General features: G+C 42.5%; 2 protein-coding genes across 4 annotated transcripts in view; one reads left to right on the top strand and one right to left on the bottom strand.

The window, feature by feature from the left end:
• The window catches only part of BAZ1A (bromodomain adjacent to zinc finger domain 1A), an 83,345-nt gene extending 81,559 nt beyond the window's left edge, over nt 1-1,786 (top strand). The window contains exons 26-27 of the mRNA XM_044765485.2: nt 282-369; nt 791-1,786. Coding sequence (XP_044621420.2) covers nt 282-369; nt 791-987 — 285 coding nt within the window. The 3' untranslated portion in view covers nt 988-1,786. The remainder of the gene's footprint in view (nt 1-281; nt 370-790) is intronic.
• A 4,927-nt stretch (nt 1,787-6,713) lies between these two features.
• The window catches only part of LOC123283102 (uncharacterized), a 34,900-nt gene continuing 28,726 nt past the window's right edge, over nt 6,714-12,887 (bottom strand). For all 3 annotated transcript variants that reach the window (XM_070504248.1, XM_070504249.1, XM_070504250.1), the window contains one exon: nt 6,714-12,685. In XM_070504248.1, coding sequence (XP_070360349.1) covers nt 11,284-12,685 — 1,402 coding nt within the window. In that variant the 3' untranslated portion in view covers nt 6,714-11,283. The remainder of the gene's footprint in view (nt 12,686-12,887) is intronic.

Below are 12,887 nucleotides of genomic sequence, written 5' to 3'. Positions count from 1 at the left end.
GAAATTTTTATGGATCTATGTATGTATCTATAGAGAGAGGAAGAGAGCACACAGGCAAAACCATAATCTTTTTCTCTTCACACAGTACATTAACATTTTTTATAGTATCAGATAGGCTTCTACGACATTATAGAGACTGAAATGTATTATGTGGTTTTAATGGAATAATAGTATTCAGAGGCTAATATTCAGTTGCTTTTAAGTGCAAGACCTTCATGTATTTGATCGCTTATCTCTGATAGATCTTTTTATAGGAGAGATATATTTGAATTATTTTACAGGTCCCAGACTATTATGACATCATCAAAAAACCCATTGCCTTAAATATAATTCGTGAAAAAGTGAACAAATGTGAATATAAATTAGCATGTAAGTAATTTATGTTTTTCTCTAATTGTTTTTGTTTAAAGAGATTGCAATGATGTATACTAATGTAATTGTGTACCTGGCATCCCAGGAGGTCCCTAAAATGTTTGTGTATATAGAGATGAAAGATGGATGGGGATAGAATGAGTTAAAGACATTTTACAGAATCTGATCCTAATAGAAGTTCTGTATAATTATATAACGTATCTAATTACATAATTGCATGGTTTCAGTAAAACAGTTTTAAAGTATTTATAGTTAAACAGTTTTAAGCTTCAGTTCTGCTATCTTGTTTCAGAGTGTTCAGTTTCTAAAGAGAAAAGTGGGCTTCCATTTTCTTAATGTTTCCGGATATGATATAAACACAAATAATATTTATACTTTATGTACTTTCATCCTAATCTCATTTGTTTTTTCTTTCCAGCTGAGTTTATCGATGATATTGAGTTAATGTTTTCAAACTGCTTTGAATACAACCCTCGTAACACAAGTGAAGCAAAAGCTGGAACTAGGCTTCAAGCATTTTTTCATATTCAGGCTCAAAAACTTGGACTCCACGTCACAGCTGGCAGTGTGGATCAAGTTAGCACACCACCGGCTGCCAAAAAGTCGCGAATCTAACTTTGTCCTTCTAAAGGATATATTTGAGGAAAACAAATTGTTCATGAAAATGGAACATTAAATCATGCTCTAAAGCAGACGTATATGTATAAAGCAATAACAACTGATTGACCACCTTAAAGTGTGGCCTGCACTATATTCTCAATTTTAATATTAAGCACTCAGGAGAATGTAGGAAAGACTTCCTTTGCTACAGTTTTGTTCAGTATCTGATAAGTTTGATAGATGTATTGGATACAGTACTGGTTTACAGAGGTTTTTGTACATTTTTGAGATCATTCATGTGTCCCAATATCCTGGAAAATATTTTTTCACCTATGACTTATTTTGTCATGGGTGATTTTTTTTTAGAAGTGTGGTATTAAGGGAGATTTGTCTACACAGATAAATCTTCTGTTATAGCACAGTTTAGAAAAAAGTGTTTATGTCTAAGAAGTGTTTAATGAACACATTCTTTCAACACTATACATGAATGGATCCAATTTTATGTCCTTGAAGTGCTGTGCCAGTGCGGGCTGGAGGTGTTAAGTCTGAGTTTATTAACTAGATATTTATTTAGCATTCAAAGTAATTTGTGAATTTGTTTTGTATTTATAAAATTTGTACCTGGAAAATGTTCTTTAATTTTTTTAAACATGTTACTGTGTTTTTGTTTCTCTAACTTCCTTAATGATCAGTTATTAAAAGATAACACGCTCTCTTTTCCCTGCGAGTTCTTTCAGTTTTACAGAACTGTATCATAAGTTTCTATGTACAACTTTGTAAGTGTACAAATAAAATGATACCTTTTTTTCAAGTATTCTGAATTTCTCAAATTTTTACAAATCAGAATTGGACTTCTAATGTGATACATGCAGACCACAGGAGCCAATGTTTTATTGTAGCTGAGTCTCTATAGCAGTGATTTACATCTTTTTCTGCCCAAACCCTGGCAGAGTAAAGATACCTCCCATCAGTAACAGTAACATTCTATGGCAGGGATTCTCATTACAAGGAGGAAAGAAAGTTTGGCATACGCCCACCTAATTAGGAAACACCACCCTGGAAATTTTTAAAAAATAAAATAGAAAGTGCTGTTTCTTAGGTGTGGAAGAACCACAGAGGTCGAAGTTTTGTGGGATTAGCTGTTCCTTTTTAGGATGCAGAAGGCAGGTCTCCTCTCTAGGGCTTTTTTGGGAGGCAGGAGAGAGAACCGTCCCTCTATTTTCTCGTTTTTATTTTCTCATCTGAAATCTTAAGGATACTGTATTCTCATTTCACTACGTTCATTTATTTGAGAAGTTAGCCCTCTTTCATTTCCTTCTCATGTGCTTTGAGATTATCAATTCTCTGGATTCTTTGCATGAATATGTTCATATATGTGACTTTTGGTAAATTTGTAATCCTTTCCATATGCCAATAACCAAATTTCTTAGAATATCTTAATAGCATTTAAATATCCAGGAGAGAATTCTAAAATATAATTACATTTTAGTAGTAAATTATGTGAGTACTTAATATTCTTCACTTTTTAATGTTAATAACAAGTAACTTTAGATTGGCTTTACTTCTGGACAACAAACACTAAGAAGGAACCATTTCTGACAAACTAATTGAATTATTTAGTCCAAAAGTCAATCTTAAAACTTGCAATTTATCTTCAGACTCAGTTAAAATTGCCTTTTATTTACGTATTTTTTTCTAATTTTTGTTCTTTTTGAGGAAGATGAGCCCTGAGCTAACATCTGCCACCAGTCCTCCTCTTTTTGCTGAGGAAGACTGGCCCTGAACTAACATCCATGCCCATCTGCCTCTACTTTATATGTGGGACACCTGCCACAGCATGGATTGACACGTGGTGCATAGGTCTGCACCCAGGATCCAACCGGGTAAACCTGGGCCGCTGAAGTGGAATGTGTGAACTTGACCACTGCACCACTAGGCCAGCCCCAAAATTGCCTTTTAGAAATAGTAAAAGAGCAGAAATAAATAGAGACTAAAAAAATTAAAAAATCAATGAAACCAAGAGCTGGTTCTTTGAAAAGATAAACAAAATTGACAAACCTTTAGCTAGACTCACCAAGAAAGGAAGAGACAGGGTCAAATAAAATCGGAAATGAAAGAGGAGAGATTACAACAGACACCTCACAGATAAAAAAGATTATAAGAGAATACTGTGAAAAGCTATATGTCAACAAATTGGATAAGCTAGCAGAAATGGATAAATTCTTAGAAACATACAACCTTCCAAGACAGAATCAAGAAGAAATAGAGAATTTGAATAGACCAATCACCAGTAAGGAGATTGAAACAGTAATCAAAAACCTCCCCAAAAATAAAAGTCCAGGACCAAATGGCTTCCCTGGTGAATTATATCAAACATTCAAAGAAGACTTAATACCTATCCTTCTCAAACTCTTCCAAAAAATTGAAGAGGAGGGGAAGCTTCTTAACTCATTCTATGAAGCCAACGTTATCTTGATACTGAGACCAGACAAGGACAACACAAAAAAAGAAAATTACAGGCCAATATCACTGATGAACATCACTGCAAAAATCCTCAACAAAATACTAGCAAATCGAATACAACAGTATATTAAAGATCATACACCAGGATCAAGTGAGATTTATGTCAGGGATGCGGGGATGGTTCAACATCTGCAAATCAATCAACATGATATACTACGTTAACAGATGGAGAATAAACATCACATGATCATCTCAATAGATGCAGAGAAAGCATTTTACAAGATACAGCATTCGTTTATGATAAAAACTCCAAATAAAATGGGTATAGAAGGAGAACACCTCAACATAATGAAGACCACAAATGACAAACCCAGAGCAAATATCATTCTCAATGGAGAAAAACTGAAAGCTATCCCTCTAAGAACAGGACCCAGACAAGGATGCCCGCTCTCACCACTGTGATTTAACATCGTATTGGAAGTCTCAGCCAGAGCAATCAGGCAAGAAAAAGAAATAAAAGGGATCCATATTGGAAAAGAAGAAGTGAAACTGTCATGTCACTCTTTGCAGACAACATGATTTTTATGTATAGAAAACCCTAGAGAATCCACTAAAAAACTTTTAGAAATAATAAATGAATACAGTCAAGTCATGGGATACAAAATCAACATACAAAAATCGGTTGTGTTCTATACACTAACAACAAAGTATAAGGAAGAGAAGTTAAGAATTCAATCCCATTTACAATTGCAACAAAATGAATAAAATACCTAGGAATAAAGTTAACCAAAGAGGTGAAAGATCTGTACACCGAAAACTATAAAACATTGTTGATAGAAATCGAAGAAGACATGAAGAAATGGAAAGATATTCTGTGCTCTTGGAATGGAAGAATTAACATAGTTAAAATGTCCATACTTTTAAAGTAATCTATAGATTCAATGCAATCTCTATCAAAGTTCCAACAACACTTTTCACAGAAATAGAACAAAGTTCCTAAAATTTATATGGAACAACAGAAGACCCTGAATAGCCAAAGGATTCCTGAGAAAGAAGAACAAAGCTGGAGATATCACACTCCCTGACTTCAAAATATACTACAGAGCCAGAGTAATCAAAACAGCATGATACTGGCAGAAAAACAGACACACAGATCAATGGAAGAGAAGGGAAAGCCCGGAAATAAACCCACACATTTATGGACAGCTAATATTCGACAAGGGAGCCAAAAGCATACAATGGAGAAAGGAGAGTCTCTTCAGTAAATGGTGGTGGGAAAACCGGACAGCCACATGCAAAAGAATGAAAGTAGATCATTTTCTTACAGCATGCACAAAATCAACTCAAAATGGATTAAAGACTTGAATGTGGGACCCGAAATTGTGAAACTTCTAGAAGAAAACATAGGCAGTACGCTCTTTGACATCAGTCTTAGCCTCATATTTTCAAATATCGTGTCTGACCAGGCAAGGGAAACAAAAGAAAAAATGAACAAATGGGACTACATCAAACTAAAAATCTTCTGCACAGCAAAGAAAACCATCAACAAAAAGAAAAGACAACCTAAGAATCGGGAGAAGATATTTGCAAACCATATATCAGATAAGGGGTTAATATCCAAAATATACAAAGAACTCATACATCTCAACAACAAAAACACCAACAACCCAATTAAAAAATGGGCAAAAGATCTGAACAGAGATTTCTCCAAAGAAGACATATGGATGGCCAACAGGCATACGAAAAGATGTTTAACATCATTAGCTATCAGAGAATTGCAAATCAAAAGTGCAATGAGGTATCACCTCACTCCGGTCAGAATGACTATAATTAACAAGACAGGAAACAAGTGTTGGAGAGGATGCGGCGAGAAGGGAACCCTCGTACACTGCTGGTGGGAGTGCAAACTGGTGCAGCCACTATGGAAAACAGTATGGAGTATCCTCAGAAAATTAAAAATAGATATACCATAGGATCCAGCTATTCCACTGCTGGGTATTTATCCAAAGAATTTGAAAACACAAATGCATAAAGATACATGCACCCCTATGTTCATTGCAGCATTGTTCACAATAGCCAAGACTTGGAAGCAACCTAGGTGCCCAAAAAGGACGAATGGATAAAGAATATGTGGGATATATACACAATGTAATACTACTCAGCCATAAGAAATGATGAAATCCGGCCATCTGTGACAACATGGATGAACCTTGAGGGTAGTATGCTAAGTGAAATAAGTCAGAGGGAGAAAGGCAAATACCATATGACCTCACTCATAAGTAAAAGATAAAAACAATGACAAACAAGCACATAGCAACAGAGATTGGATTGGTGGTTACCGGAGGGGAAGGGGCGAGGGGGGACGGCAAATGGGGTAATTAGGCTCACATGTGTGGTGATGGATTAATTAGTTTTTGGGTGGTGAACATGATGTAATCTACACAGAATTCTAAATATATTACGATGTACATCTGAAAGCTATATAATGTTATAATCCAATGTTACCGCGATCAAAAGAAAAAAAATAGGAAAGAAAGGGAAGAGAATTTCTGTTTGGTAGTGTAGTTTCTTTGTTATTTTCTTTGATCATCCTGAAGTACGTAAAACAAACAAATAATACGCACACAGACATCGCACATTTATGAAATTGAAGTTCCCGCAGGTAACCCTCACATTGCATACGCAAGAAGTTCACGTAACTTCAATAGCACAGCCTTCTCAGAGTAAATGGGTGTCTGTCCCATTAGAAACCCTGAGTTCCATTTCATAGTACATTTTGGTTGTAAGCTATTAGGAACCCACTGCCCATCCTCTTTCCTAATTTCTGTGGAAGGAAGGTAAGTGGGGTACTGTGGGCTGATGGGAGAGTGCCAGGAGCATGGATTCAGTGGGCAGGAAAGGAGCCATCACTGCGTGGCTCCTCCCTTGGACTTAATCTTCTAGAAATCCACCTGAAGAACCGAGGCATCATTTCTTGACTACAAATTATTGATTCTAAGAACCCTTTGGTACACACGAGTGCTTAGATATCCAATTTTATAGTTATTACACAATTATACATAAAGACCTATGGAAAGATAATCTTTTACTTGATAAAAAGATAATCTTAGTTATACCAAAAGAGGTATTGTATAAGTTGTTATTTTTATCTTAATCTGATAAATACACTTCCAATTTGTGAATATGCGTGATCACAGAATAATTTGCTGCAGAGTAACTCTTAGCAGGCACCAAAGTGATCTTTAATGTCTTTCTCAACAGATAAAACAAGTTTATTCTTCATAAGTCAAACAAAGACCTTTTTCTGGAGCTGGGACGGGAATTCCAGTCTGCTATGTTATTGCCTCCTATGATCAAATGATGTAGGGAAAATTAAGAAACACATGGAGCATATCAAGAAAGGGAGCAGGCATAGTGGGAAGTTATTTACTTTCTATTTCAAAACAGTTACATCGCATTTATGAAGTGTCAGGCATGGTTCCACTTAAAATACTGACCAAAGAATGCTTTAATAGTTCAAGTGTGGCAGAAATAATATGTATCTGTAGGATCTGATACACAAAAGAGCATCAGAAGTGTCTCTGAATATGGAATTACTGAGAGCATGGGCCAACCCCTAGCTCTGCATTCTGTCCAGGCATTCTAACCGGCACTTTCCCAGGGGCTCACTTCTCACCAATACCGTCTGTGACTCCTGCTTCTGAGGATGCTAAGCATTGCGACGCTGCTTTGCTGCTCTGATCAAGGTTTTCCTTTGCTCTGCACCTTCCCCACAGTTCTGTAACATCTTAAGCGTGACTTAAAGTCCAATTCCAGAAAAGCCTCCTTTTTAGAGAATTTCAGAGAAACTTCCAAAGTCCATCTCTCCAAATACTTTATTCCACTTCTATTAAACCACTTTTAGCATTAGCTTGGTAGCAGAATCATCCACGGCTATGGCTGACTTTTCTCCTGGATACCAAACTTTTGGAGAGCAGGAACTATTTTAACAGGTTCAAGCAACATGGAGGAACCTTGAGATTCTGTGGACCCAGGCACACCTCTTCCAGACAAAGCCTGTGTAGGGTCAGAGCCACGAGACTTCCTTGCCTATGTCGTATGTCTAGTGTGTGGCAGAGGTGGGCCTATCGCACAGTCCCTTGACTCTCAGTCTTGTGTTCTTGACCCCACAGAGCTCAACACAATTTTGACCTGCTTGTCCTTCTATGATAAGGATGGCCCTCCAATAAGCCAATGAGTAGATACTGGGCACTCAAATATGCCGGGCGTAGCATCATAGAACTAAGGAAGAAATAAGGGAAAACGAAAAAGAATCATCATGTATTTATTAATAGGCCACCAAATTGAAATTTTTAGCCTTCATCCTTAAAGTACCATTTTGAAGAAATATCCTACTACTTTTCCTCATTTGTGAACTGCAAATGCTACGAGTTGTCATTGGATCTAAACACAAGGTAGGTGTTCACTTTAGTATCACAAATCTTCTCATCTTTGCTGTACTACATTCTGCTTACGATTTGTTTATGAGTTGTGCATCTCTATTCATGAAGGAGATTGTGGCTTTTCTTGAAACGTGAGGTTCCTGGTCTCCTTCACAGCTATGCCATGTCCTCCACCTCCGTCTCCCAGTTTGCCTGTTTCTTTGGTCCCAGCCTTCTCTACTAGGAAGCACAATGCTGATGTCTGCATTGGAATGCGTGGTAAACTCCAGCAAGGTGGAGAGAATGAAAGAGGATGAGAGAAATCCACCAGCGCTTCAGATAAAGAAATGAAAATTCTTGGGGAAATGCAAATGGACACAAAAACCATTAAAGAGAGTTGAGTTCCTGAAGGTGAGGTTGTTTTCACATTCAAAAAAATTAATCATTATAATGGATCACATTAACAGAATGATGGAGAGATATCCAATGATCGCCTTAGTCAATGAAGAAAACGTTGGTGCAATTCAGTATTTTAGATGACTTATTTTCCCATTGCATCATATTCTTGACAATCCCAATGTGATTTTCTCATATTCCACGAAGTTTAAAACCTCACCCTGTTCGGTACTTGTTCTAGACATCCATTTCCATTTCTTGTGAAGACATTAGGGCTCTTTTTAAAGACACCCCTCCATAGATTCCCTGAAGACTCTTTGGGTGACTACAGAAGTCACTATTTTCCAGAGAAGAGTGTAAAGAAATGGGGCCTCCATAGGGCATTCCCAGGGAGGCCAGCCGTTGGAATGTCTCTGTGGTGCAGCCTGGGACCTCATGTTACTGCTAAGGAAAGCAAAAACGAAAGGAATACCACTTGGGTGGCCGGCAGCAGCTCAGAGGAAGGGTCTGCTCTGTGACTGCCTTTTGGGCTCATCCCACAGGTGGAGCTGCACCCAAAGCAGCAGCTGCCTCCTGGGATCTGCAGACCAGAGGGGGAGCCATTCCTCCAAATGGGGACCCTGGGCTAAGACCCATGACTGAGATAGCAAGTCCTGCTTTCAGGCTCTCCCACACAAGAGTTCTGGGTCTGTCAGGGCCTCCTCACAGCCAGCTGCTCAGAGCAGGGACTGACGTGACTCAGGCCTCACGCGTGTTCCCTGAATTGGCCTGCCTCCCAGCTCAGAGAAAGGATGAGGAGCGAATGTGTTTTAAAATGTAAATCAATCAGAAAACTCTTCCAGAAAACGTAATCCAACTGGAACAGTGTGAATAGTAGAGAGGAACCCCTGGTATTAAATAAGGACCGTGCACCCAAAATTTAGGGAAATTGGATTATTTCCCTGACACACATGATGATTTCTATCCCTGTCATAACAGAAGACAGAAGTACAGGAATCGCCTGCTGTTCTGATATTAAGACGAGTTTCAGAAAGCTTCCCTTTTCTCTTCTATTCAATATTCCTGATTTCAATAGGACCTGGAGAAGCCATAGGAAGGCCAGGAACATTGACATTATCTTGCTCTGTTAGGATTCAGGGGATTCTGTTATCATTTAATCTAGTGATTCTGTGCTAATATTCAAATGAGAAACTGAAGTTGTCTGTTCATTGACAAACAATTTGGGTCCACAGCAACCATCAGTTTATTAATTCAACTGGTGAACAGGAAATCCAGTTCATTCAGCTGACCTGCTCCGTAGGTGTGGATCTCTGTTTAAGGTTCTCTGGAGACGAAGAGCAAAGAGCTTCTGACAAGTTAAAGGTCATGCGTCTCCTATCCAAATACGTTTTGACAGTGTTTTATTAAATGTGGTGACACCTGTCCCTTCCCTGTCCTCGGCATCTGTGCCGTGCGTTGGGTAATGGACTTTTCCTCAGGAAATGGCTCAATCAAAGACAAGGTGTTAGGTTTACTCTCTCTGACCTGCTTCAACCTTTCAATCTGTAATGCAGGATGCATTTCCTTCTAAGATCCCGGAGTGGGGCCCATTTTCAAACCTTCGTTACTCATTGCCATTGATATTTATTATGCAGAAAAATTTAGGTTTACACAAAAACCATCACAAGACGTTCATAGCAGCTTCATTCGTAAGGGGTAAAATTATAAAAATCAAAAACTTTCCTTCAATAGGTAAATGATTAAACTCTGGTGGCAGTTGCCTCCTTCCTCCACGTCCCACCCTAGGTGCACAGCATCCCACCATCAGATGGTGATGCCACACACTCAGCCCCCGCCTCCGTTCCCCAGGAAGAGAAGGCAGGTGCAGGAGAGCAGGGCCCCTTGCTCCTCTGGGCAGAGGGGGACGGCCCGCAGCAGCCTCCATGCTCCCCACCCGCCTGCCCTCAGAGCCAGAAGCACAGTCGTCGTCGTTGCTGCTCCTCCAGACTGTGACAAGGACAGAGGGAGGGTGACGCTGGGCTGAGCGGGTTGCGCAGGCCCATCTCCATCGCAGCTTCAGCAGGGAGAGAAGAAGCTCCTGGGGCAGCAGCATCTATTCCCACCAAGAGCTCAAGGTGCGGGGCAAGCTTCCTCCCCCTCTGGACTCAGGGCCAGCACTTCCCCACACTCCCCTCCCCACTCTGTGACCTGTGAACTTGTCTCTACACTTCCTGGAGCCTCTGCAAACCCCCTCCCTACACTGCACAAGTTCAAGGGCCAGAGAACGCAGGAGAGGACAGGCTGGGCCCATACTGGGTCTTAGAGGTTTTGCTCATCTGGAAATATCCTAAAGCTTCCATTTGTTTTTGCAAGGACAGCGTGATGGGGACTTCAGGTGCAATGAGGGAGTCGGGGTGAGGGCGGGTGAGCCACGCTGCGGTCAGCCTCCCCCCATGGCCCTGTCCCTTCTGGAAGCCAAAGCAGACACTCAGGAAGGGCAGAGCCTGACCCCATTTCTGCCCCTAGCAGGGCACAGACAGAGGCCACCAGCTCTCAGGAGAAAAAACATGTATTTGGGGAAAATTGGGGTAGGAAGACGCCATTGGCACAGAGGGTAGACTAAGGAGAAAAACCAGGTTGTCTGTTCCTCCACTTCCCTGTTTGAGGAAAGGTGTGTCAGGCACAGTCTGGCTCACCCCAGGAGACATGTATCTGAAGAGAGCATGGCGGGTAATGTGGGGCTGAGACAGCTGCCACCCTCAGCCCAGGCTGGCAGGGTTTGGCTGGGGACCGCAGCTGCCTGGATAGCAAGGTCCAGTTGCCATGCCTGTCTCTGATCCACTCCTTCATGTTAGGACAGTTGTGGCCCCTGGGGGCATCTTGGGGACTGTCCTCTGTCATCGTTCTTCTCTGCTCTGGGGAGGAGGGAATGTCGTGGTAACAGGTGTGTCCAGCTTCCCAGGGCTGAAATGGTTTTTGTGATGCTTCATCTGGGAAGCACGAAGTCCTTGGTGAATCCTCAGTTTCTCTCCCAGGGCCCGGACAAAGGATGTCACTGTCGATGGTGCTTGAACAGCCCTGCCATCTGACGCCGAGCTGTGTGTGACCTGTGCCTGGCTCTGGGCAGTGGCTGATGGGGGCTTGCCTTTGCAAGGGGATCCTCTGGTGCTTCATCCTTGTTGGGCTTCAAGCATGGCAGGAAGCATCTCAACATTCTTCTGAATGGACTTTCTCGAAAAACCTCTTCCTTCTCTTGCAAGATCTGGAGGGATTGGGTCCCAAGGGTGTCTCCTATTCCCCGGACCTGGCTCCAAGACTGGGACCCTGACTCCCCCTCCAGTGTTGCCACCCCACAGCAGGGCTCTGGTGAGGCCTCGCCCCCACTCTCCTCCCGAGGCTCATTCCTGGCCATTGCTGACCCTAGACTCAGGTGTAGACGGTCTTGCTCTGCCCCCACGACAGTCCCACTCTGCCCATTTCTGTCCGAGAGGCTGAATGTGAAGCTCAGGGAAGGCGGCCGGCCCTCCTGTGCAGTCAGAGAAGCCTCTGAGAGGTCACGGCCATCACCAGGTAGGGTCTCTCCCAGGGCCTTCTGGTTTTCCTTACAAACAGGTGAGGTTGCAGGGAGGGGACAGGCCAGGCTGGGAACTGATGCTTTTGCTGTCAAAGTCTTATGTTTCTCTCCTGGAGGGGGCTCAAGAGGTTTTCCCATGAACTCTGCAATGTCGGCTCTCAAGTGGGCCCCAGAATCACAGGTGGCAGAGGGGGAAAAAGTGAACCGTGGAAGGGCAGAGAGTTGAGCCTCACATGCTTTCAGATCTGCAGGCTCCAAGGACAGGAGGGGTAGGCCCCACTGGAAATTCAGCCCAGATGTGATACTGGGTGCTTTGAGCATCTGAGGAGTGCCTGGATCATCTTGTTCTTCTTTTTCCCAGACCTTCGTTTGTATTCTGTTCGTGATTTCTGTCTCGAGCAGCTTCTGGACATCAGGGTTGGCAACTGAGGGGCTATCAGTCTCTCCCTCCCTATTTGTGGGGCCTCTCCAGAATGAGGGCACTGGTTGGTGGCAGGAAGCATGCCCTTGCTGGGACTCGAAGTGTGATAACATGGGAAAGAACAAGACCTTGATAATGTTCCACCGGTAGAGGAACTCAATGCGACAGCTCATGTGACTGAGGCCTGAAGTGGGAAGTGGCAAACATGAGTGACCTGGAGCTGAGCTCATGGCAATGGTGCCCAGTGGGATTCTGGTCAAGTCAGCTGGAGGTTCTGCTGGCAGGGTGGAAGCCAGAGGAGCCAGGGAAAGTGCTGCAGTCATGGCGAGAGGAGCACCTTCCACAGGCTTCCCACACGGCTGGTGGGCTCTGGCAGACGCTGTGTTGCACGCCTCCTCAGGGTAGTCTTGACATGATGAGTGATGGAAGCATCCCTTGGAAGACAGCCTCCCCGGCGAGCTGCGGGAGACAGGAGGCACAAGCTGCATCCAGGAGCAGAGGGGCCCGGGACAGCAGGGCAGGCCAGCCGGGGGTGGCCCCTTGAGACCCATGGCCCTCCATGGCCCCCCCCACTCTTCACCAAATTCTCCTGCTGTCCCTCACCCCAGGCCTTTTGCCACCCCTGTCTCCATGGCATCCCTCCCAGCTTAGCCCCCAGCTG

The sequence above is a fragment of the Equus asinus genome, chromosome 2 (genome assembly GCF_041296235.1).
Source record: "Equus asinus isolate D_3611 breed Donkey chromosome 2, EquAss-T2T_v2, whole genome shotgun sequence".
Lineage (NCBI taxonomy): Eukaryota > Metazoa > Chordata > Mammalia > Perissodactyla > Equidae > Equus > Equus asinus.
Note: the sequence above shows the minus strand (reverse complement) of the source record. Positions and strands in the feature narration are given on the sequence as shown.